General features: G+C 46.6%; 1 protein-coding gene across 15 annotated transcripts in view; it reads left to right on the forward strand.

Annotated features, from left to right (window-relative positions):
* Positions 1 to 21,104, forward strand: part of TBC1D1 (TBC1 domain family member 1) — a 225,338-nt gene that overhangs the window by 133,241 nt on the left and 70,993 nt on the right. For 7 of the 15 annotated variants that reach the window (XR_009601146.1, XM_012179797.5, XM_060417586.1 and 4 more), the window contains 4 exons: positions 781 to 1,061; positions 2,999 to 3,160; positions 4,023 to 4,142; positions 5,123 to 5,262. Coding sequence is in view for 14 of the 15 variants with exons in the window: in XM_012179797.5 (XP_012035187.2) it covers positions 781 to 1,061; positions 2,999 to 3,160; positions 4,023 to 4,142; positions 5,123 to 5,262 (703 nt within the window). In the remaining variant the exon portion in view is untranslated. The remainder of the gene's footprint in view (positions 1 to 780; positions 1,062 to 2,998; positions 3,161 to 4,022; positions 4,143 to 5,122; positions 5,263 to 21,104) is intronic. The other 8 variants (XM_012179799.5, XM_060417587.1, XM_060417588.1 and 5 more) reach the window with 5 other exon arrangements.

A 21,104-nucleotide genomic window follows, 5' to 3' on the forward strand; every position in this document is an offset into this window, starting at 1 on the left:
AAGTATTCATCCTGAGAGCCTATGATATTAAATTATTGTTGTGAGTCCTAACAAATGTTTGAGGACTCAGGAAATTCATTGAGTGCCTAATAAAATAATAACTTACATTTACATAACATTTTACAGCGGACGAGTACTTTTGGTTGTATTTTCTTGCTTAATCCTGAAACCCAGTGAGATAAATTTTCACTGTACCCTTTCACAGATGAGGAAATTGAAGTGCAGGAAGAAGTGATTTTCTCTGAATCATATCAATAAGTGCCTAGAGAGAGATTTTCCATATCTAAGAATAATGTAGGATGCAATTTTAAACACTCAAGATTACCCAGTTAAATCCAAACATTAGCTCAAATTCAGAGAGCTTTAAAAAGTGGGTATCACATGTATGAATACCCTTGGCCAAGATAAAGAAGTTGATTTGTTTAAACAGTGCAGACAGGTTACACAGCACTCACTAGACTTGTTTTAGGCAGTCGGGAAGAGTTTTGTTTTCTGCAAAGAGAACTATTTTGTCTTTGCTTAGGGCGGTTGCTTGTTGTAATTTATGTTCTTCACACTTGAACTTGGGCAGTTTCCTGTTTGTCCTGCACACTAGCATTTTGTCTCCCCCGAGGAGGAGGCATAATGGGCCTTTATTGCCTTTTTTGGTGGCCTCTGGATGGGATTATGACCAGAAGATGTGTTTACATATTGAAATGTTTTCCTGCCACTGGAATCAGAGATTTGTAAATGCCACCAGTGCCCTATGATATGTCTGATGTGCTGTCTGTCTGCTACCAGGAGCCATCTGGCTGTGAAAAGGAGGCCTTATCCACCTCCGAGAGCTGCTTCAGGCTCCTCGGCTCCTCAGACGACCTGTCCAGTGACTCGGAAAGCCAACCCACAGAAGAGCCAGCCCTGCTCTCGCCCAAGCAGGGCTTCCGAAGGCGTGCCAACACCCTGAGTCACGTCCCTGTGGAATGCCAGGAGCCTCCACAGCTGGTGCGAGGGTCTCCAGGGGTCTCGCAAAGGAAACTTGTGAGGTATCACTCAGTGAGCACAGAGACGCCTCGTGAACGAAAGTAAGATTTGTTGAAAATGTAGATTTGTTGTATGAATAGCTGGGGCGTGTGTTACTGCCAGGTATGTGCATCCCAGGCGTGTCTGTTGGGCGAAAAGGAAACCCGAGTCCAGTTTCACTCTTGGCTTAAAAAGAGAAAACTCAAATCAGTGACGTGTCCTTCTCGCCTTCCTCCCTCGGGAGAGATGTGGTTGTAAGAGATTCCCGTGACTTGTCCAAGTGCAGGGACTGTGAGGAAGCAGGTAAGATGAGCAGAAATGGCCCTTGAGATGCATAGTGGTCTGAGGGGCAGCCTTGGCTGGGAACGCTGCCACTGGCCTAGAGGAGAGCAGCGAGCAGGTGGGCAGGGGAGTACTTGTTTGAGGGGGGGGAGGCCTGGGCCACAGTGAAGTGGGGACTCTGTCCCTGCTCTGTCCCTGACTGGCAGAGTTAACTTCACTCCACTGCAGGACACTATTGGAATAGATGGTCTCGAAAATCGCCTCCAGTGTGAGAATTCTGGATTCTTCCAGTAACACTTACTGATTTTAATAATTTGGGCCATAGCGAGCAGTTAGTGTCCTGCTTCTAGAGCTGGGTCAGCAGTACAGCAGCAGAAGTTCCACTTCCTTCCGGGGTCCCGTGGCGGCTAATTTGACCTCAAGTGTGGGAGACCATGGATGGACACGGGTGTCTGTAAAAGTCACTTCAAAAATCTGAAGCTTCTCACGTTGTAAATATGAAACAGGCCACACCTGTGTATGGCCACGGCCTCCCTCTGGCCAGTGACAACAGAAACCAGGACGTGTCGTGTCCACATGGGGTGGGGAGCGCTCTGATACGTTGCTGGTGAGGGGCGACATGTGCTAGCAGTCTCAGGTCAGGCTGTAGAGTCTTTCAGCTTTGTTTCCAGTTGGCTATTGAAAATAGTTACGTGGTTCTTTGGACTTTGGCTGGATAGCTGTGATCCCAAAGCACGACCTGCTTCAGAAGCTAATACTCAATTCTGTGATGTTCTAGAGATGAATGTGCCATGTGATCAGTTGCGTTTAACTCTTTGCAACCCCATAGACTGTAGCCCGCCAGGCTTCTCTGCCCATGGAATTTTCCAGAATACTGGAGTACTGGAGGCGGTTGCCATTTTCTCCTCCAGGGGATCTTCCCAACCCAGGGATGGAACCTGCATCTCCTCTGTCTCCTGCACCGCAGGCAGATTGTTTACCCATGGAGCCACGGCAAGCATAGTTTGAGGCTTTATGGGTTCTCATCACGTTCCTTAAAACCCCGTGCACACACTTCTTTGTTCTGCCCCTCCACTGCGCTCCCCTCCCTCTTTTTCTGGCATTTCAGCGGTGATGGAAACCTTCCTGTCTGGAGGTTCCTAGTCCTCTTGCTAAAGCCTGCTATTTCACACAAGCCAGAGGTGGCAGGAAATCAGAATTCCTGACCATCTATTTCCCTTCTCCCCTAAGAACGCAGCTTCCTGTAGGGTCGTGTTTGGTGTGGATGGTGGGAGGACGTGGGACTGTCCTCCCCGTCTCCCTGCAACATGTCTCTTCTGCTCTGCGTGACCCCTCGTGACCTCTCTGCTCACTTTTGCACAGGAAATGAGACTTTGACATTCAAGGCAGCTTATTGTTCATTTTGAAGAGAGATGTATTTCTTAAACTCTGGATTTTGTTTTGCTTTCCTTGGCTCTTAATTAAATTTCTTTCCCTGTCAGATCCTAAGAAGGGAGTGGAGGAAATGGATGTCTTGGGGTCATTCCGAGTGTGGGAAGTGATCAGGCAGGACCTATCATGGCGCCCTCTTGACTGAGCTGCTTTCCCAGTGGGGATGAGGGTGCTGAAGAGGAGAGCACCCGCGGACTGTGACCGTTCCTGTGTCTGCGTGTCCTCTGCTTTTCCGGTGCTCCCTCCCCCTCCCTCTAACTCCCCTGCCTCTCTACTTGCTGTTTAGTGGGAATTGTCCACCTGTTGGCGAGTCTCAAAGTCCTTCAGGTCAGTCTTCAGCTCCTGCTTCTCCACCTCGTCTTAGCCCCTCCGCCTCCTCGCCTAATTTTTTTAAGTACCTCAAACATAACCCGAGTGGAGAACAGAGTGGGAGTGCCGTGCCAAAGAGGTGAGCCGCCCGCGTGGAGTTCAGTGTCGGTGGTCTTCCCAGGACGGTCACGCAGAGAGGGTGTGCTGCATGTCCACGCAGGACCCCGGGGCCACCGCTTGTGTGTGTGTGTGTGTGCTTGTTTGGTTGTGCTTTTCTTATTTTCAGTCTATCATTTGAATCCATTTAATTTTGTCATTGATTGATTCCCTCAAAATTATTATGAAAACAATCTTGAGGGCAAGATGTGATACTTCTTTTCACATTCCCCTGCTCTGGTGTGTGTGTGCGCGTGCGCACACACGTGCACGCACACACAAGCACACACAAGCACACACAAGCACACACACACACATTTAACGGCAATGTGCTTGATTATATAAGTTGCAATTTGTGCCATTTCAGAAACTTCCTCATTAATTTAGAAAACTCATTTTTCTACTTTGAAAAGAAAGAATCACTTGGGATGATGGACTGAATTTTATTGCTGTGGTTTTGTTTTTATTTGGTCAAAATGCTTAAAATGAGATCTATCCTCTTAACACATTTTTAATGTATTCACATATTACTAACTATATGGGCACTGCTTTGTAAACTGCAGGCACACTGTTGCACAGCAGATCCTTAGAATTTATTCATCTTGTGTAACTGAATGGGCTGATGTTTGTTAATTAGTTCATTGATTCTTTTCATTTAAAATAGTAGAATTTTATTTGACTGAAAATGAAAGTTAAATCTCATTTGTAAACTGTTTTTGACTTCTTACTTGCTTTAATTTTCTTATCATTAGATGTATAAAATGTGTCTTCTGTTTTGAAGGTTTTGTTTTTACAGTTTGTGTGTTTGTGTTTATCCTAAACTCTTTTTTCAACCATACTCTCAGCATCTCCTACCGTAATGCCCTGCGGAAAAAACTTCATTCCTCTTCCTCTGTGCCAAATTTTCTAAAATTTCTGGCTCCTGTAGATGAAAATAACACCTCTGACTTTATGAACACTCAAAGGTAGGGTTCAATTTAGATACATCAAGTCTGGGTGTATATGTTGCTTGTTAGACACACAGGGATTTTTTAGCTGTTCTTTTGCCATTTCCAAAGTCATTTTCACTAGATCTATTATATCTTCTCTCTTACACTTTTTTCTTACTGAATGTAATTGAAAAAATATGGAGTCAACTTGTTACCAGTTTTGACTAGAATTAGTTTATTTATATTTTGTTATTTTCAGAAAATTAGAGAAAGTCTTAACCATTTCTCTAAGTGATAGGAGTATTTCTGGATAAGCATATGTGGCTGCCAGTAAATCAGTCAGGATGTTTGATCTGTAAGTTCAGGTGATCGTTCAGTTGTGGGAATGTATTCAGATGCAACCTACAAGGGTTCCCCAGGTTGTCCTATGAATGGGAAAAAACTTAATGATGGTTATTTATGTATATTGAAAAATACACTTTGTTTTGTCATTTAAAACATACGGGTATTAAAAGTCATCATTAGCAAGTAGCTGCATCATTATTGCCCTTGCAGGTTCTGTGTAATCTATTTGTTTATTTGTTTTTTGAGGTAATGCTTGGAGACATAGGGCTCTGCTAAGGAGATCTCCCCACACACAGACTAGGGGAGGTTGTGACCCTGGTGACGGCGCCCACCCCCCCCCACCTTTAGGCCATTTTTCTTTTCTAAAGTGGCATCAAGAGAGGCCCAGTTGGAAGTTAAGGACTGTGGAGTGGAGTTCGTAATATTTTTATAATAAAAATAAATTAAGGACATGTAACCATAGTCTACCATGAAGAGCACCCTTTCAGAAAGCAGTTCTGCAGGACTGCTGCCCCACCACCAGCTTGATTGACACCTGTGATTATCTAGTTATATTTGCTGGTACAGAGATAATTTATAATTTAGTGCTTGGTTGAAAAAGACAAAAAGTCAAGCTAAAATACCTGCTTGTATCTCCCCACCAGTCATAAATCAACTGTCTTTAATTTTAGGGACTTTGAGTCCAAAGCCGACCACATCAATGATGCCAACAGGACCCCCGTGAAGACACGGAGACACTCGTGGAGGCAGCAGATCTTCCTTCGGGTGGCCACCCCCCAGAAGGCCTGCGAGTCCCCCAAAAGATACGAAGGTGAGGCCCACCCCCGATGTGAGCCTGGATTCCGGCTTGAGTTTTGTGTTTGGTGAAAGAAGAGGTGAAATGAGATTTCAAGTTAACGTCATCCCCCGATTTTAAAGTTCCCAGGTTAGGAAGTTCAAATGGCAATGCCTGTCACTGTTTTCAGAGGATCCCACATTCCAGGAAGCCTGTAATAACATTCAGCAGCTTACAACAAACACCTTGTGTTACAAATAGTGCTCCTTCTGAGCCTTTGTGACTACCCCCACCCACCCCCCACCCCGGGGAGTGTTGGGAGCTCAGCTCGATGCCCCCACATCCTTCCTTCCCTTCCCAGTATGTTCCCAGGCGTATCCGTTTTCTCCCTCTGCAATCAAGGTGTCAGTTTACACCCTGCCTTAGCATGGTGGGTTTCTTAGGTACCCCCACCCCACTGGTCACACTTGTGCTGCTTTGTGCCTTGTTGATTGCTGTGCATCAGTCTGGCGTCACGGAAAGACTCTTTCTCATCATCTTTGTGCCCTCCAAAGAAATGCATGCAGACCTCAGAGATGCAATAAGAAGAATATCTCAGTAAAGCGGATCACATGAATTTTTTGATTTCTCAGTGCACATAAAGGTTATGTTTGCACTGTAGTATAGTGTAGACATTACAGTGCAGTCTTTTAATGTGCAATAACATTATGTCTAAAAAAAACACACATACCTTAGCTAAAAAACCCCGATTGCTAAAGATGCTAACCATCATCTGATAATTCAAGGTTGCCACAAACATTCAGTCTCTAAACAAATGCAGTCTCTGTGAAGAACGGTAAAGCTAATAAGCACAGTAAAACAAGAGTAAAGCTAATAAGCACAGTAAAACAAGGTATACCTGTATGCGTGTCCATGGTAAGTCACTTCAGTTGTGTCCGACTCTTTGCAACCCTATGGACCACAGCCTGTCAGGCTCCTCTGTCCATGGGATTTTCCAGGCAAGATTACTGGAGTGGGTTGCCATACACTCCTCCAGGGGATCTTCCTGACCCAGGAATCCAACCTGCGTCCCTTAATCTCCTGTGTCGGGAGGCGAGTTCTTTTCCACTCGCATTGCGAGTGGTAGAGAATGTGCTAAAGTTTATTCTTAGGCTTTTGCATGTTGAGTTATAAGGTGAAAGGGGAGTTTAAATGAAGTTCCACTGACTAAAATTAAGATTTTTCTTTGCCCAGTGAGGTCATAAACTTTCAAAATAGGTATTTGCTTTACTAAATATTCCTAATCAGAAAGTGTTACAGAAGCACAGGGAAACAGTCACTCTCCAAAGATTACTTGAATTCCTCAGATTGCAAGATTGCCTGTGGTGTAGACTCATGCTTCTTTTTGTCTCTGAGGACACAGCCAAGGCTGATCTGAGGGTTTTCAGACTAGGTTCCATGTAACTAACTGTCTTGGGAGGAGGTGTGGCTGTTGGAGGAACCCTTGTTCCCTCCCCTCTCATTGTTTCTTCTCTCGTCCTCCCCACCACTCCCCCCAGAATTCTTAGTGTTAATTTGGATCCTGAATCTTTTGCCAGATTAAATAAGAACCGGGTTTGGGCTCAGCTAGCTTTGTGATGTAAAACATGTAACTTCATTTGTACTTAGGTCTTTGATTATAAAATGGTTACAGTAGTGTTGGCTCTTCCTATCTCATGGAATTACATAAAATTATAAATGTGAAAGTACTTTGAAAGCCTAAAGGCATGTCAAATGTAAAGTGGTAGCATTTTTGTTACCATTATTGAGTTTGGAGCACTGATGTGTTTAGGTTCCTATACCGATGTTTCCTGGCAGGAGCAGTGTAAGGGAACACTGGTTTTATTAATTCAGTGTGATTAAAATTTTTTTTTAGTAAATTGAGTTTATTTCAATCTATCATTTTAGAAAGTTTCAAAGATTTTATTTTCATGTTGTGGATTGCCTGCTAATGTTCAACAGCCAGATTGTGTAACCTAGTTCTCTCTTTTTAAAAAAATTCTTTTGTTAAAATTCTGAGGCAGAGGGGTCTGCTAGGGTAGGTGGCGATAGAAGGGTGGTGGCCATTTCACCAGACAGATAAAAGGCACAGCTCCTGGTTGGAGCTCTGGCCTTTGAGGAAATATGGTGTCCTCAGGCCCCACCCTCGTGCCACTCTGCTCTGGTGTTGGAAATAACCCGAGTTTCTGGACAGGACGGACACTCCTAACTCCCAGTCGGTGTCTGGGGGGACCTGAGTCAGAAGGTTAGTCAGTGCTGGTGAACACTCGGTCCTCTGGAGAACCCCAAGATAAACTGGGCGAGGAGACTGCACTGTGGGCAGCGTGAGTGCGTGCGATCCTGTGTCACCCCAGCACCTAGAAGAGGGATGGGAGGAACACCACTGTCTGTGTCTGAGTTCTCCCTTTGAAAGTGAAGCAGGAAACTATTAAATCAGTTTAGTCTGGGAATATTGTTAGAAATGGATATTTAACTCCATGTTGTATTCTTACGATGGTCTTTGCAGGAGACAGCGTTTTTTGATGACTTTTGGACACTCTGAAACAGCTGGGCAGAAGCATGCAGGTGATGAGATGGGATCTGTGGTTATTGCCCCAGAGGTTATTGCCACACTGATTGAAATAAGGGAGTGTGATGTTTTTACTGACAGTGTGAAAAATGTTCCGAATTCATAATGTTAGAAAAAACCAGTGGTGCAAATGTGTCTGGTATAGTCACCACTCCTGTGTGGAAGTCACTCTGGTGGTCCCACTGGAAGCTGCTCTGGCCTCGGCCCCTCCACCGGGGGCCGCCGTGGAGCTGCTCACCCACATCTTCCTGCCGCTGGAGCTGTGGGGGACCTCTGGGCTGAGCAATCTGGGTTTTGACTGTCTGCGATCATGGTGAGCCAGTGGCCAGGCCTTCTGGCCGGGCTGCTATGAACGGGCCTCATGCTGCAGAGGGCTCTTCCTTTCTTTGGGGGAGTGGAAGGTGGGGGCAGAGGGGAGAGGAAGGGACCAGAGGGAAGGAGCCCCAGGAGGGGACCCTGAGTTGTGATTTGTGATCGCAACCACAGAACAGCAATAACACCAGACATGGAGTTCGCTGTCTGACAACAGGGCCCCCGTGTGGCAGTGGCGGTAGTGTGTGGGGACTGGTGGCGCTCGAAGTGTGTGTGACGTCTTTAGTGTATTCAGATGTGTAACATGTACCGACAGTGCGTTCAAACACTCAGCGCAGTGGCCAGGAGTGTGTTATGGGCCATGGACGCTGTGTGGAGCAGCCTGGCCCACTCTGGAGTGGCTCTAATGAGCTTCCTTAGATGGAGCCACATCCTGTCTCCCTGTGGTTCCATCCCTCCTTCCTCCTGGTCTCTGAGCCACACAGAATGCACTTGTTTGCACTTCCTTTCTTCAGATGACAGAGGGTCATGGGGGTGCTGCTTCCTCTGAAACTCTTCTCCAGGCTGACTGCCCTCAGTCCTTCGCCCCGGCACAGTGTTACTGCCGAGTCCCCTCTAATCAGAGTCCTGTCCCTGAGCATAGTCAGCCCTGAGGGACCCAGCACCCAGCTCCGCGTCCCTCCATCTCCCACCCATGCAGCGCATTCCTCTCTAGGTATACAAGGTCACTTTCGTAGCCTCTCTCTGCTTTAGGTGATTAACTCACATTCTTGGCTCTTACCATATCTTGTCCCCTGGGGCGTGAACTGTTATTTCAAAATTGGACTGAGTCCCAGCTGGTCTTGATGGAGAAAGATTTCTAAGGCAGTGTTCATCTAGTTCACACCTGTGAAGTGTCACAGTGTCATCCAGTCCTTTGGGGGTGGTGCTGAAGCTCGTGCTGGTGGCCAGTGCGTTGTGGCAAGCTGTGTAAAGTTAACGAGGCTTGCCCTCGGTGTCTCTCTGTGATGGAACAGTACTACGCGCCGCAGGCTCTGCCTTCTGCTCCTTCGCCCCCGTCCTCACTGATCGTCAGGGCCCAGACTATGCAGCTGCTGTTGACTTTCCCACTGTCTGCTGCAGGAAGGTGTCCCAGGGAACCTGATGCTGCCCTGGGTGACGGGCATGGCACAGTGTCCTGGCCTCTCTGAGAGAGGCTTCTGCTTGGAACCCTCATGCTCGCCATGTGGGCTCCTTCCTGAGGCCTGTGCTTGGGCTGTTCCGTCTGCCTGGACTGCTTCCTCCCCGCCCCACCCCCCCACCCCCAAATCCCCACGAGTAACCCCCCACCTGCTTCAGATTATTGCTGAACATCATCTTTTCACTGAGGCTGCAGCAGCCACTCTACTTCAAGTTGCACCCCCATCCCTTCAGATATTCCTCGTCTCCTTACTGTGATTTTTTCCATAGCCTTTCTCACTTTGAAACATACTCTGGTTATTTGCTTAAGCATTATCTTTATCATCAGGTTCCTCCAGCCCCCAGGCTCCATGACTTCTAAGGGAAGACAAGTAGCCTGCTCAGATTCTTACAAACATAATACTTGGTCCTTAGTGATTTCTCAACTCCTTCCTTCTTCCTGCTTATTTCCTTTTTGCTCTTAACAGAATTAAGAAATGCTGTCTTGCCTGGAGAATCCCAGGGACGGGGGAGCCTGGTGGGCTGCCGTCTCTGGGTTAGCACAGAGTCGGACACGACTGAAGCGACTTAGCAGCAGCAGCAGCCTTTTAAATTATATGGTAGGAACTCTTCGTATAAAATAGAGAAGAGAAAATAAAAACACAACTCTTGAGTTGCTGTAATAATTAACACATCACACCCTTATTTTTGGCCAGTGCTCTACATGAGTTGTTTCCTTTAATTCCCAGTCAACCTTATGAAGGTCGGTGTTCTTATTACACCAGTTTCACAGATGAGGGAGCAGAGGCTTGGAGTGGGTGAAGTCACTTACCCAAAGCACAGAACTGGTGGGCAGGACTGGAGCCATGGGCCCGTGCCCCACAGCTCCCATGAAACCACACCCCAGCCAGGAAGTTGGGTGTGGCGCCGTGGGCCTGCTTCTCTCTGCGTGGGGTGTTTGTTTTCAGCCTGCCCCTGTGTCCCATTGCTGGCCAGGCAGCAACACGTTTCAGAGCATTTTGACATAGAGACTTGCCTTCAGTTAATCATCTTCCTTCCCCACGTGTTAGCCCTGGGACTAGGGTGCGCTGGGAGGGAGGTTGATCTCTTTATATCTGTCTGAATTTTCTTCTGACAGATCAAGCATCTTTATCCTCTGCCATTGTCTGCTTCCCAACCTTAAGGTGCAGAGAGCAGCGTTTCCACTGTGGCCTGGGACCACTTGGGCTCACATACCTTCTGTGTGTTTACCTCCAGCTATGAGACCTCCAGATCCACAGGCAGTTGAGGGCCCCAGAGATCACTGCATCAACCAGACCGTGCCAGGCAGAGTGCGTGCTATCAGGGGTGCCCCTGGGTGTCTGTCTGCTCCACCTTGCGGGGGGCACCTGCGACAGCCCAGGTGTCTGCAGCCCATGGCATGAGAGACACAAAAGTCTGCTTATAAGGTGTGCTTAGCACATGCCTTTTACAATATTTTTGGTGCTTAGAGCGACTGTGACTTCTTTGCATTTATATTCTGGTACTGCAAACTTCAGTTAAACAGGCAAGTTTAACCTTTCTTCAAGGTGAAAAAAAAAAATTGAAACAGGGATATTTGTACTGTCCCATCTATTTTGTCCCACTTAGAAAATACTAATAAAGCAAACTCTTAATTTAAAAACCATGGTATTTGCAGAGCAGTAAGGATAAGTGAAGGATAAATAGAATTTTCTATAATTTGGGGGTTCTGATTTAAAAATTAAAAAAATTTTTTTGGCCACACCCCATGGCAAGTTGGGACAGGTATGGGTTCTGACCAGAGATTGAACCGTCTGCTTTGGAAGCATGGAGTCTCAACCAGTGGACCACCAGGAAAGTCCCCCTGATTTCTATAGATGGGCTAAAACCTGGAGAGAAAGCTATTGGTGACTAGGGAGTGTGACTCCAACTAAATATATTGTAAAGAGAGAGGAAAGGACAAGTCCAGGCAGTGTGGACAGAGGCGGGTAGATTAGACTGAGCAAATACTGCCTGAGAGTCAGCTTGTCGCATACTCAGGGGTGTGTGACTTTGTGCAAAATCCCTATGAAATAATTAAGTTGCAAGAATCTGAACTTTATGTTTGGAGACCTATCTGAAGTTGGTGGACAGTTATTTTCCATTTAGAAATTTACTTAGAAATATTTAGTAGATCCAGTATGCTGCTGTTGCTGCTAAGTCGCTTCAGTCGTGTCCGACTCTGTGCGACCCCATAGACGGCAGCCCACCAGGCTCCCCTGTCCCTGGGATTCTCCAGGCAAGGACACTGGAGTGGGTTGCCATTTCCTTCTCCAGTGCATAAAAGTGAAAAGTGAAAGTGAAGTCGCTCAGTCGTGTCCAACTCTTAGCGACCCCATGGACTGCAGCCTACCAGGCTCCTTCATCCATGGGATTTTCCAGGCAAGAGTACTGAAGTGGTGTGCCATTTCCTTCTCCAAGATCCAGCATAAATATTCCTAAATCCCAGGCTGGTTTTTTTTTTTTTTTTTTTTTTACCTCAACATAGACCAGTTGGTCTCTTGTAGGGATTCCCACTTGAAGTTATTTTAGCAGAGTCCAGCAGGGTGATTTCCATTCTGACCCCCAGAGGCAGTGGAGAGGATGGGGGCTCTCTGCTTTTCGGCTGGTAGGTCATGTCAGCAGCATCACTGCATCGCAGGGAAACTGTAGTAGAAGTAGGACCGTCTCCAGTTTGTGCTTGAAGACTTGGTGAGGCAGACTTCTTTGTGATAAAACAAACATAGGTAAATCATAAAGTGGAATACTAAAAGCTGTGTAGTGTTTCACATTTAAAGCAGAGTCCTCACTGATGCTCTGAATTTATGGCCACTCATGGCTGGTGCCCCAGGACCCCTAGGGAAAAAACGTTCTCTCTTTGTGTTACCCGTTCTTTGGGTGAAAGGTTTGTGAGAGACTGGGTATGTGGAAGGTCCATACTTGGTAAACTGTAAACTTGATGATTGAGGGTGGTGGTATGGGGTTCAGTGAAATCTGTTACAGGGCAGAGCCCTGAAGGTTGGATGTGTTTAAGGCTGCTTTTAGGGCAGACATAGCAGTTCCGTGTTGCTGATGTCTGTATAACGGCCCTTTGTCACTTCCAAAGCCTTCCCACTACTGGTCCCCACCACAGGCCTGCTCTGAAGGTTCAGGGGGCAGGGATACTGTCGTCCCCAGGTGGGAGTGAACATGCCTGTGGGTTATGTGGCTGTCTCTGGATCGTGACCTAGAACAGCACTTCACACACTGCCATTGTGCTCAGAGGCCTCTGGTGATCTCAGCAAAGGCCGATTCTGGTGCCTGGATCTGGGTGGGTCCAGAAGGCAGTTTCTGACAGGCTCCCTGGTGATACTGACGATACTGGTCCACTGTGAGTGGCAGGCACTTAGAACAAGCGCCTGTGGTCCATCCAGCCCAGACCGTCTAGCCCTTGGTCAGGACTCCCGTGTGTGTCTGCTCCTGTAGATGGCCCAAGGCGTCACCCACATGTGTCGGACCTCAGATAGATCTAGGTCATAAGTGACCTAGATTTTTTGAGAGGATTTGTGCTGCCTGGAGACGCAAAGAGTTGATCTGGTGGGAAAATGGAGTGATACAAAACATGTGGTAATAGGGATAAAGAAGAATCTGACAGCGTGCCAAGTGACGCTAAACATATGGCATCTGCCTCGTCCCTGCTGCTGCACTTGCAGGCCAGCTTTGTCTCCTGGGCGGCAGCCGGGCACAGAGACTGCGCAGGAGTTTGCTTTCTTAGCTGTGGGCTCTGACCTAATTGTCAGGTTTACAAAAAATGCTGAAAATCAACTTTTGACTAGATGTTCGGTAGTAGAAATACTCCATGGTTTTTCCTCCTAGTACTTCATACCAAAAAAGCCACAATTCTTTGTTGTTAAGAAATGATTTTTTAGGTAACTCCCAACTATGGAATGGGGGGAAATTCCTTTACTTACCTCTGTGTGCCAAGGAACAATTTTAGTCTTGGTTCAATGCCTTTCATTTAGCATTTCAGGTTATACTGTGCATTTACCAATTTTGTCAACAATAGAAGCAGTCAAATTTTTACATGTCTTATTTAAAAAAAAGGAAAAGGAAAACTCATCTAATATGGATCAGACTTATTGATTTGAAACCCATTGTATAAGTAAATAATCCAGTGAAGCTGAAGTTCAAAGGATTTTTGTGTTGTGAATATAGCTGTGTCAATATGCCTAATTTATGACACAGTTAAATCAGTTGGAGTAGATATTAGGTGTAACCAGTAACGGCAAAACCAAGGAGTATAATCAGAATCTTCGTTATGACTATTTTATGATGTGAAAAATGTAGAAACTGTTGTATTACTATGATTTATTTTATATTGTTCATGGCAAATTTTCAAGAATTTATATGCCACTGGGAAATTTTAACAGATGGTAAATAAGTAGAGTGACTGCAAGTAGGACTTAACTGGAACCCGTAAGCGCCAGGGTGACCCTTGTTTTGATCCCCGGTTCTCGGCACTCACTGTGCGTCAGTCACATGGGGAGACTTGGCGTGTGGACCACACCTGCCGCTCTGCGCTCCTCATATCAAGGGCTGGCGATGGGCCTTGGTCTTGAGTCTTCCTGTGTTTGTAAACCCACCCAAAACATCCTAACTGTGGGGAACCGCTGTTTTAGTTAAATGTAAGAGGATGGCTGCAAGGAGATCCAACCAGTCCATTCTAAAGGAGATCAGCCCTGGGATTTCTTTGGAGGGAATGATGCTAAAGCTGAAACTCCAGTACTTTGGCCACCTCATGCCAAGAGTTGACTCATTGGAAAAGACTCTGATGCTGGGAGGGATTGAGGGCAGGAGGAGAAGGGGACGACAGAGGATGAGACGGCTGGATGGCATCACTGACTCGATGGACGTGAGTCTGAGTGAACTCTGGGAGTTGGTGATGGACAGGGAGGCCTGGTGTGCTGCAATCATGGGGTCGCAAAGACGTGACTGAGCGACTGAACTGAACTGAAGAGGACGACTTGAGACACTGTCGCCGCTTGGTGGCAGTGTTGCTCCCTGTGTCTTGCTGGCCCTTCTTTCTTTTTCCAATCCCAGGAAAGCGTGCTTTCTTTTTTCCCCCGTGTTTTTGTTTTTGGTCTTGTTTTTGTTATAGTACGTACCTTCCTCGCTGATTTGCAGCTTATTTGAATGAGGAGAGTACCTTCTGAAATCGAGATGTTTTTCTTTCATTTTCCACAAGGTTTTAGGGAGTGGGCAAAACAAGGAAGAGAAAAATAGTCCCTGATTGCCAGAGACACAAGACTTTCTAAGATTGTTCTTAACCTACTTTCCATATAATTTTGCTTTTCCGTGGTCAATACAGACTAGGTTCAAGATAAAATACTGCACACTGGGAATGGACTGTTCATGAATTTCAATAGTTTGAAGCTACTAGATTTTTCTCCTTTAATTGTGCTTTTTGGTACATCATTATAGGTGGGGAAGCCACAGTGAATGGCCAGACTTGACCTCAGTCTGCTGTTTTTGAGGCCTCATATCAGTTGTAAATTAGCCTGATTGAGCCTTTCCTGGTCAACCATTGGCATTTAAACAGTCAGTCCTAACGCTTTATGCAGAGGTTGGCTCTAAGGGTTGATGGAGATGCAGAGACAAAATTTCAGTCTCTGCTGTTGGTAAGAAGGGGACAGCGGGCCAAGGGCTTGGGTACCCAAGGTCCTGGAGTCGGGAGACCGAGGTGTGAATCCTGCTTACAGCACCCTGGAAACTCCTCCTCAGGGCTCATCTAACTCTCAGAGCCTGTGTGCCTTCAGGATTAGAGTCCAGAGTCAAAGATCTTGATTTGTCATCCTAGAACTTTAATCTGTGGATACTGGGGAGCCACTGATATTTGTAAAACAAGGAAATGGTAGGTAGTATGAAACTGTTCTCAGGGGGATATAATCTGTAGACATACCTGAGCTTGAAACGGCCTCAAAATTGGGGCAGGACTAGGGTGAGGCAGTCAGGTGCTCTGAGTGCGAAATTTAAGGAGGCAGTCGCTTTTAGGGTCCTGCAAGTATGGACCCTGTGCGCACATGACCCTGACAGTGAGTGCCTCCTTTATATTTTGCATCCTAGGGACCCACCTTCCTCACCCTACTCCTGGTCTTAGGTGGGTGTACACTGCCTCCCTACAGCCAGGACACCGCTGCCTGGGAACTTTAGATTAGCTTAAAGAGGAGTCCTTGGCAAGAAACTCGTGTTTCGGTGTGTTTTTTTTTTTTAAGGCTTTATTGAGCTAAAATTCATATACAGTTCACCCATTTAAAGTATACAGTATATTTTTCTGTATTTATAGGGTTGTGGAACCATCGCTGCAGTCTAATTTTAAAATACTTTTTGTCCCCCAGACAGAAAGCCGTAGCTGTCACTTTCCAAAACCACTCCCCTTTCCCCTAAACCCGAGACAACCCCCCATCATCTTTCTGTCTCTGTAGATCTGCCTGTTCTGGACATTGTATGAAAACAGAATCGTGCGGTATGTGATGTGTCTAGCGGTGTTTTCAGGTGCATCGTGTTATGTGCGTACCATTTAGCGGTGTTTGCAGGGTGCATCGTGTTATGTGCGTACCGGCGCTTCATTCTTCTGTACGGTCAGTTACTACTCCATTGTATAGACGGGCCTCGAATACAGTCACTTACCTTCCAGCTGTAATGCGCCTGTGAACTTTCATGTTCTTAGTGTTGTGCGGTCACGTACTGAGAAAGGGTTTTAATGGTGAGTATGGAAGCTCCTTCTCTGGGGGGTTTGAGTTGTCACTCGTAATTCTGACCTTGGGGGTGGTTAGACCAGTGAGGGTAGGTGAGCCTCTGTAATGCTGGCCTTGTTTGCCTTTCTTCCCTTGCGGACTGAGGGGAGAGTGCAGGGGCGGGGGGACTCTGGTGTTGCCCCAGAAGCACCTGGGAAGGTGAGGGTGGGGCTGCCTCCATCGGGGATTCCGCTCTCCCATTCCAGGTCAGTGACATTGGTCCAGGGCTGCATTTCTTTCTACCATCCTAGGACTGTGTGCCCGGGATCCCTTGAAGAAGTTACGGAAACACAGAATGCTGTTCCTCATTCCTGAAGTTTCTTGGTGGAGCCTAAGGTTGTGCAATGCTTTCAAGTTCTGGGGACCACACTCTGAGGTCCTCTGGATGTCGCAAGCTGCAGCAGCTGATAGGCAGGGGTATATCCTACTCTGATTTAAACTCATGCCAAAAAGCCTTGAGTGGTTGTTAGTAAAATAAGTGAATTGAAAATTAGAAATATTCTATGGCAGATTATGAAATAGCCAATAAATCCCATCTTGTTTGCAATAAAACTCACCAAACATCAATAGTAGCCATTGTAATTATCCTTATCATGTATTGAGCATTAGTGTTGGCACTTTCAAAGAGTTAGATGGTAATTCTCACACTGACTCTATGCAGTCAGTACTATGTCCGATATTTTCAAGGAGAGGAGGCTAGCAATATTGAATACGTGCCCATAGCTCCATACACTTAGTTCTCACAGCTGCGATTCCAGTCAAGCTGTGCTGTGCTTAGTTGCTCAGTTGTGTCCGACTCTTTGCGATCCCATGGACTGTAGCCCACCACACTCCTCTGTCCGTGGAGATTTTGCAGGCAAGAATACTGGAGTGGGTTGCCATGCCCTCCTCCAGGGGATCTTCCCAACCCAGGGATCGAACCCAGGTCTCTTGCACTGTAGGCAAATTCTTTACCGTCTGAGCCCCCAGGGAAGCCTAAGAATACTGGAGTGGTAACCTGTCCCTTCTCCAGGGGATTTTCCTGACCTTAGAATCAAACCAGGGTCTCCATCATTGCAGGCAGATTCTTTACCAGCTGAGCTACCAGGGAAGCCCCCAGTCAGGTTGGCTGTACTCTAAATCCAGTCTCTTAATCACAGTATGGAGCTCTTGATGGTTTTAGGAATAAATTATCAAGAGTTTTGATTGGTTTACTCACTGAAGTTAGTGTCTGTGTAGTAATAAGCTGCCTTCGAGTGAAAGAACAGTTCTTATGTGGAAAGTATTCTAGAATTAAATGTTGTTCAGTCGCTCAGTTGTGTCTGACTTTGCGACTCCATGGACTGCAGTACGCTAGGCTTCCCTGTCCTTCACCATCTCCCGGAGTTTGCTGAAACTCATGTCCCTTGAGTCAGTGATGCCATCCAAGAGTTAAGAATTAAATGTTAACTCTTGTTAATACAGTGCATGTTTTGGGCATTATTTACTGGTAACTCTAATTGTGAAAAACAGAATCAGTCTTCTTAGTTGAATGGTTTCTATTAAATTCATTTATTTAAATGAAAAAAATGTCCCTGCTGGAGGGAGTGAGGCAGGGCGGTCCCACCAGATGTGACCAAGCAGCCCCAGCCTTAGAGCTGTAGGCACACTCAGCACACTCTTGGTTTTGTAAAATTCAGAGAGAAAGCACAGGGATACGTTGAAGTGTTTCCTGAGTGGATTTTTTTCCAAGTGAATTTGTTTTATCACTTTCATGTAAGTGAAAATATTTGCAGAATAAGTACTAACAAGATTTTAAACATCATTCACCAAAGTAGGAACACTGTAATTACAGTGTTATATGATTCTGAAAATAGCTTGGAACCCCAAGTACACATTTTATACTTGCGAGAATAGTGGGTTTCCCACAGAAAGTTGAAGTCTTGTGCTTCACTTCCTGTCCAGGTGTGTTAGCTTAGGAACTTTAGATTAGGGACTCTCTCTGGCGATGAGAGGCTATAGTCTTTCCTCAGTGGTTTGGTGTTTGGAATCTTCTTGCAGTAGCATCTTCCCTGAACAGTTATGGAAGGGACATTTTTCTTTTTCCTCTTGGTGTCCTTTTGCCAAGGCTTGGGTGGGATATACAAACAGTTGGCTGTTTCTGTCCCACAAGGCTTCAGATCGTGGGGCTTATTAGATTAGAAGCCAATGGTGAGGATACCTGCATTAGCAAAGGGGTATATCTTCTGTTTCTGTTTGCACAATGGCTGGTGTGGTTTTGGTTCACCATTCTCCCTAAGAGATATCTCTGCACTGCCTCTTGGGAGTTTTCTCCAGTTGTCCCTAACGCTGCTGTCTCAGTCACACCTGGTGTCTGTCCCAGTGTGTCGCAGGCTGTGCACCGTTAGACCAGATGTTTCAGCAGCACATGGCAAAGTTACCGGGTTTTATTCATTTGCCCAATTTCCTCTGTACGGCCGTTTCTACCATGTTCAGCCCCTCCCTTCCAGGTACCAGATTTTTGACATCACTTAGAGATTGCGTCTGACTGAATGTACTGGAGATCCTGCCACACTGGTGTAACTGGGGGTTCGGGGAGAGACGTAGGTTTATTTTTCTCATGTAACAGGAAGTCTGGATGATGAGAAGGCAAGGTGGTTCCCTGGCTCCGTGATGTTCCCAGGAGGCTGGGGTCCTTTCTACTTTTCTGTTTCATCCTCTTGAGTGCCTCCTGGTCACAGCGTGGCTGCTCCACCTTGGGCTTCCCCTACAGCTCCGAGCAGAGTGCAGGAGCAAGTGGTGAGGACAGCAGAGTGATCCCTCCCTATCAAGAGAGCAGGCTGTTACAGAGTCCCTGGAAGACTTCAGTGTGCGTCCTGGTCACTGTGACTACATGGCAGCTGGGTGACACTGGCTCTTGGCTGAGCAGGTGGCCACCTTGTGCGATGCGCTCCGCATGAAGGGTAGAGTGGACGTGGAGGGAGCCTTGCCTGGGCCGAGTGTTTCTCCCCCACTGGTGTGCCGTCCTGCTTCATGCAGTGCAGAAGCTCCTCCCCCTGCACCCTGGCACTGACCAGTTCCTCATCCTTTCCGTCCGTCTGCTTCCACGTCACCAGGACTTCTTTTCTCTCAGGCGTGGTCCGTTTCTGCTTTCCCACTGTTCCTTAAGGTTTGTGTTTGTCCCTGTTAGACTGGTGCTTGCTTTGTCTTATGGTTCTTTGTCCCAGCCTTCAGATCCGTACTGTCCAGCATGGTAGCCGCTAGCTACGTAGAGCTGTTTAAGCCTGAACGTAGACGTTTAATTCCACACCCTCACCCCATTTCAGGTGCTCAGCAGGCGCGTGCGGCTAGTGGCCATGTGTTGGAGAGCACAGCTCTGCCCTCGTGCACCTCTCTTGGGCCCCTCGGAGGTCTTCCTTTGCCCTGACTCCTCTCGGAACCGCAGGGACAGTGCTTTACAGGTGGTGCTTGTCCTGTGTGCCCTCTTCACTCGAGTAGACTTCGGGCTGAGGAAGGATATTCTGCAACTCACCTTGCTTCTAAAATGATTGTTACTGGGTATATAGGAGGTGAGTCCACTGCTTTCCAGGAATCTTGAAAGTAAGTCAGAACTTTGAAAGTTGTCCGTTCCACATTCCTTATTTTCCAGATGAAGAAGCAGACTGAGAGAGAGAAGGGGACCCACTTAAGGTCAAACAGATGGTCAGTGGTAGAATGAACTAGAATTGTGGTTCTCTTTACACTAAACAAAACCTAATCGATTAGTATCGCCAGTCTGTTTTCCCTAATTAAGTTCTGCTCTTGCTTTTTCTCTCTAGCTAGTTGAGTGAGCAGCAGCAGCCAGAACTAGCTTCTGGAGAGAAAGTTGTTTCTCACTCTTGGCTGTCCTCAGAGGCCCACTGCACAGATGCAGTGCTCAGAGGATGCTCAGAAAGCAGATGAGTATTAGCCTGTCTTAGTCAACCAATGATCACTTAGTTGCAAGAATTAGAGTATGACTCAAGCAAGCTTAATCAGAAGGCGGCTCATAAAAATCAGGAAAAGCGCAAGAGCCAGGAACTAGGTCACTGTCAGGAACCCAGGAAGTCTCTCTGACTCCCTCTCTTTGGGGTCATGTAATTTTTCTCTTTTTCCTGGTCTCCTCTTCATTCTTCATACCAGCCTTCCCAGCTTGTTTGTCACTGTAGTCAGCCAGCCCCCGAGTCCATATGACTTCTTAGCTCCAGAGGCATCCAGTTACTGGCTGCCTATCTGTGTTTTACTCTAGATTTTTCCCGGAGCTGACTGGCCCAACTCATGGTAGCTCATCCAGGAAGGGGTTGGGGGAGCCTGGTACCACCCCAGCAGTGGGGACCCACCCAAGGTATCACCTGGGCTGTGGGGAGGAGAGGGCACAGCCTCCAGTCACCACAAGTCTATGTGTTCTTGTTAATTATACTGCTCACCCACCAAAGGCAAAACCAGGACAGTGGAAGTAACAGGATTCACTAGCTTGTTAACAGTTAATGGTCATCTGAAAGTAGGTGAAATTGTGTGTGGGTAAGTATGTAAATTTCTTACTACCAGAAGTACTGGGATGGAAAGAAACTGAGTAATTTTCTGTGAAAGATTTCTCTGCTGGGGATGTGGCTTGATTGATATATTTGCCCAGTAATAAAAATTTGGAATTCTTAAAGAAAATAGTTTTCATGCAACTGAACAACCAAAAGTGGTCAGGGTCCCTGGAGGAGGTAAGGCTGGTGAGCCATGCTGAGCTCCCTGTGGACCTCAGATACACGGTGTGTGTGAGAGCCAGCCTCCGGGCCCTTTTGGTGCTACACCCTTTGGGGGCTTATTTCTGAAACCCAGTTCCAGCTCTGTGAGGCAGGGACACTGTTGTGGCATGGTTCTGCCACCTGGCACAGGGCTTGGTTCATAGCTGGAGCTCAGTTTCTGCTGGGTGCAGGGCTTTACGATTTTGGAATGTTGACCAAATATGGGTATTTTATTGTTAGCTACTCAGACTGTGTAAAAAATAATATATACATGGAAAAAAATACAAAGAAAGCATACTGATACTCTGTATAAGTTTT

Source organism: Ovis aries, chromosome 6, assembly GCF_016772045.2.
Source record: "Ovis aries strain OAR_USU_Benz2616 breed Rambouillet chromosome 6, ARS-UI_Ramb_v3.0, whole genome shotgun sequence".
Taxonomy (NCBI): Eukaryota; Metazoa; Chordata; class Mammalia; order Artiodactyla; family Bovidae; genus Ovis; species Ovis aries.